The 3,840-nt window shown below is 50.8% G+C and overlaps 1 protein-coding gene across 1 annotated transcript; it reads right to left on the bottom strand.

Moving 5' to 3' along the window:
• Nucleotides 1-1,851: 1,851 nt before the first annotated feature.
• LOC119299869 (RING-H2 finger protein ATL74-like) lies at nucleotides 1,852-2,400 on the bottom strand. The gene has a single exon (XM_037577002.1). The coding sequence runs from the start codon at nucleotides 2,398-2,400 to the stop codon at nucleotides 1,852-1,854; it is 549 nt and encodes a 182-aa protein (XP_037432899.1).
• Nucleotides 2,401-3,840: the final 1,440 nt, after the last annotated feature.

The following is a 3,840-nucleotide window of genomic DNA, read 5'->3' as shown; positions in this document are numbered from 1 at the left end:
CCTAGTGGTGCGCCCCCCCTCTCTCCCCCCTTGGCCGCCCCCCTAGATGGGATCTAGGGCTGGCCGCCACCCCTAGGGGTGGAAACCTAGGTGGGGGCGCAGCCCCTCCCTTTCCCCTATATATAGTGGGGTTTTGGGCTGCCATACACACGAGAACATCTCCTTCTTGGCGCAGCCCTACCCCTCTCCCTCCTCGTCTCTTGCGGTGCTTGGCGAAGCCCTGCTGGAGTACCACGCTCCTCCACCACCATCACGCCGTCGTGCTGCTGCTGGACGGAGTCTTCCCCAACCTCTCCCTCTCTCCTTGCTGGATCAAGCCATGGGAGACGTCACCGGGCTGTATGTGTGTTGAACGCGGCGGTGCCGTCCTTCGGCACGAGAATCATCGGTGATTTGGATCACGGCGAGTACGACTCCATCAACCCCGTTTACTTGAACGCTTTCACTTAGCGATCTACAAGGGTATGTAAATGCACTCTCCTTCCCTTCGTTACTAGATTACTCCATAGATTGATCTTGGTGATGCGTAAAAAAATTTGAATTTCTGCTACGATCCCAACACGACCTCCCGTGTTGTGCGCGCGGGTTCAGCTGAGCTTTGCCTAGCTGTGGCACGACCACCTGCTACCCATGGATCTACGGTTGGAAGCGTAGGTAGTCGGCCTTGCCTCACCTATCTTTTCGGACGCGCCTTGCCCTGTGGGGGACGACGACGGCGCGACTGCGTGCAACCAGTCTACATAGCGCTTTGGCTTCCGATGATGGGCATAGGCACCCACGAATGGCTTCTCAGGGAGAATCCTTGCACCAGCGGCAGTCATCTCGAACGCATGGTAGTTTGGGCGCGTGGATCTAGTACCCGTATGTGTTGATCAATGTGACAACGGGTGAGGGCTGTTGCATCACAATGGCGGCGAGGGTTGCAAGATCATGCGGATCTGGTATGATGCATCGAGCGTTGGCTTGGTCTTGTAGGTCTACTAGGCATGGTGGTGACGCGCACGACAAACATTGATGGGATGACGATGCGGAAGTGATCGGAAGTGATGATATCATCTTCCCTTCATGCATTTCTTCTTTGTCATGCTTGTTTTGTGTGAGGAGGGGCCATAGAGAGCTAGGTGAACGACGACTATGGAGGTAGACATCACGGTCGTGTCCTCTTGGAGTGGAAACCATGATGTAGCATTCTGACATGATCAGATAGCGTCCACGTTCGTAAGTCACTACCTTGTGGAAGGTGTTGGTTCAAGATTTTGTTTCGGGGGTGATAGCCGTTGGTCTAACTTCTTGTTTGACCAACTAAAATCATCGTGCAACCTATGATTCCTTCTTGAAGGTGTACTGGCGAGTGGATTTTTACCATCGTTTAAATAGGATATTCTCAGATATTTTTTTATTTTTTTTCTTCAACTTGCCCGCTAATCAGTAATAATTGCAAAGTTGTACAAATTTCCTTGACCTTTTTTGGTGGAAATCAAAACATATATGAAAAGTACTTGACGAGAATATTGATTCGATTTAAAATTGGGCATCAATGGAGTTGGGCACAAGAGAAGACTGCCGACGGTATTGTTGAACTAAAACAGTTAGACGTCCTCCATTCATCGTTGTCACGGGTCACCCTACTAGTGGACGGCGACGGAGCGAAGTAATTCAGCAAAACTGTTTACTTATAGTATGTCTGCGCAGCGCTTTGCGCCGTTGAATATTTACATGAACAATTGAGCATTTCGATCATACTGTATATACATTCCGGTCAAAAGCAGCGCCGGAAACATCCACGATAGCTTGCGCATGCAGAGCTGTGCTGTGTCGGCAGAAATGGCAATGCTTCGTCGCGCGAAAAACTCACACGATCACCACGTTGATGATCGTGTCCGTCTCCGCAGGGCGCTGGCTTTCGACGACACCGCCGCTGGCGCCCTTCTCGATGACCGGCCGCCGGCAGGTGGGACAGGAGCCGTGGGACACCAGCCAGGCGTCGATGCAGCGGACGTGGAAGGCGTGCCCGCAGAGCGGCAGCACGCGCACCTTCTCGCCGTCCACGAACTCGCTCAGGCATATGGCGCACACGTCGTCGATGTCCTCCCCGGAGCCGTACACCTCCACGGGGAGGCTCCTGAGGACGCGCCTCTTGATGCCGCTGCCGCTGCAGGCCACCCGCGCCGACGCTCGGCCCTCGCCGGCAGCGGCCACGGCCCCGCGGCACACGCGCCGGAGCGCGCACCGCACCAGCGAGTTGAGCGCGATGACGAGGAGCAGCCCGAAGAAGAGCGCGGCCATGATGATCACCACGTTGGTCTCCAAAGCCGAGTCCGCCCCCGCGGGCGCCGGCGCGCCTCCTCCAACTCCGTGGGCGACGCTCGACGCCGGCGCCTCCGAATCAGGACGACCCATGGTTGATGAAGTTATGTAATCTGAGGAGAGATGTCCACCAAGCTCGATCGAGCAGAGTTCGCCCGGCCTCTGTTTCAAGCTATTCGAACTGGATTGATGCTCTGTCTGTCGCGCTCTGCTTTGTACGTGGTTGCCGCTGTGCAAGGCAATTGCTACACCTAAGCCTGAGAATAGTTTGGGTTCAAACCTAAGTTTTAGTTCGGTTTTTCTACTGGGCTGTTTTGGATTGGTTTGAATGGTCTAAAGCCCTAATGTAATCTGTAGTCCCAAGAACAAATCAGCGACCAGTCTAGCTACAAAGCGCACCAGAGGCAAGACCAGCATCCCTGAAAAAAACGTACGGGGCCAGCGCATCGACAGCTTCACAAGTTGACGGCGACTAGCAGCATCAAGACCGTACCTGCTCTGCGTTAAGCACGAGCGTTAGCTTAACGGGTTCACGGCGACTAGTAGCTTCAAGACCGTATCTCTTCGTTAAGCGCGAGCAGTAGCTTCACGAGTTCACGGTAGCAACGCAGCAGTTCGTCCACGGTTTTACACTACTGATTTAATCCAAAAACGTGAAGCAGTTTGGATTGGTTTGGATGGGGAATACACCAAGCTTGGTTCGGTCTGGATTCTAGACCTTAATATTTGGATTGGGTTGGATTGGTTGCTGGAAGGAAAGTCATATGGTTTGGGCTGGTTTTAATCTGGATTTGAAACTATTACCAGGTTTAGCTACACCTACGTAAGTAAAAATTGTTACGTATCTTAAGTAATACGAAATATGTATATGGCAACCGTGTGGCAGATTGCGAAACTACCACACGCATCCAACGCCATCAAATCTCTCCCGATTTCCTTCCTTTCCCTCACGTCCTCCAGATTTCTTTCCTTTCCCTCACGTCCTCCTTCGATTTCTTTCCTTTCCCGCACATCCTCCTCCAATTTTATCGGGCACACCCGCTCGTGCCTTCCTAATTTTTGTAATCGTCATTTATGGCCCCACATGCCTTCTCGATTTCAGCAAAAATAATGCTTAGACTGGGATTTGATCTCTAGTATGTAGGTAATTAACAAAGGGAGCTAACCACCTCACCTATGACACTCATTGTTGAACATTCTAAGGGAAATACTGTTTTTGACATGTTTTTGCCTTTAATATGTTAGCACTGAAAAACTTTTTGTTTCAAGCATCATGGTAACTTTGATCATTGGGAATAAATTTGTTAAGCCCGCCCCTCGGTAATTTCTGTAAATAGCATGATAACATTCACGCCATAGACCTGATAATTTAGATACAAACATCGTGGTAACTTTAACCATTGGGGAAAACAAATATGAAAAGATAACTGATAATTTATGTGTAAATAGATGGTAATATACGCAGCGCACATCTGATAACTGAGGTAGAAGCACCATGGTAACTTTGACCGTAGGGATTTTTTTTTGAAAAGA

This window comes from Triticum dicoccoides, chromosome 5A (genome assembly GCF_002162155.2).
Source record: "Triticum dicoccoides isolate Atlit2015 ecotype Zavitan chromosome 5A, WEW_v2.0, whole genome shotgun sequence".
Taxonomy (NCBI): Eukaryota; Viridiplantae; Streptophyta; class Magnoliopsida; order Poales; family Poaceae; genus Triticum; species Triticum dicoccoides.
The sequence above is the reverse complement of the archived record's forward strand: the minus strand, read 5'-3'. Positions and strand labels throughout refer to the sequence as shown.

Coding starts and splice junctions, on each gene's coding strand:
- LOC119299869 (XM_037577002.1), bottom strand. CDS start 2,400: ATGGGTCGTCCTGATTCGGAGGCGCCGGCGTCGAGCGTCGCCCACGGA.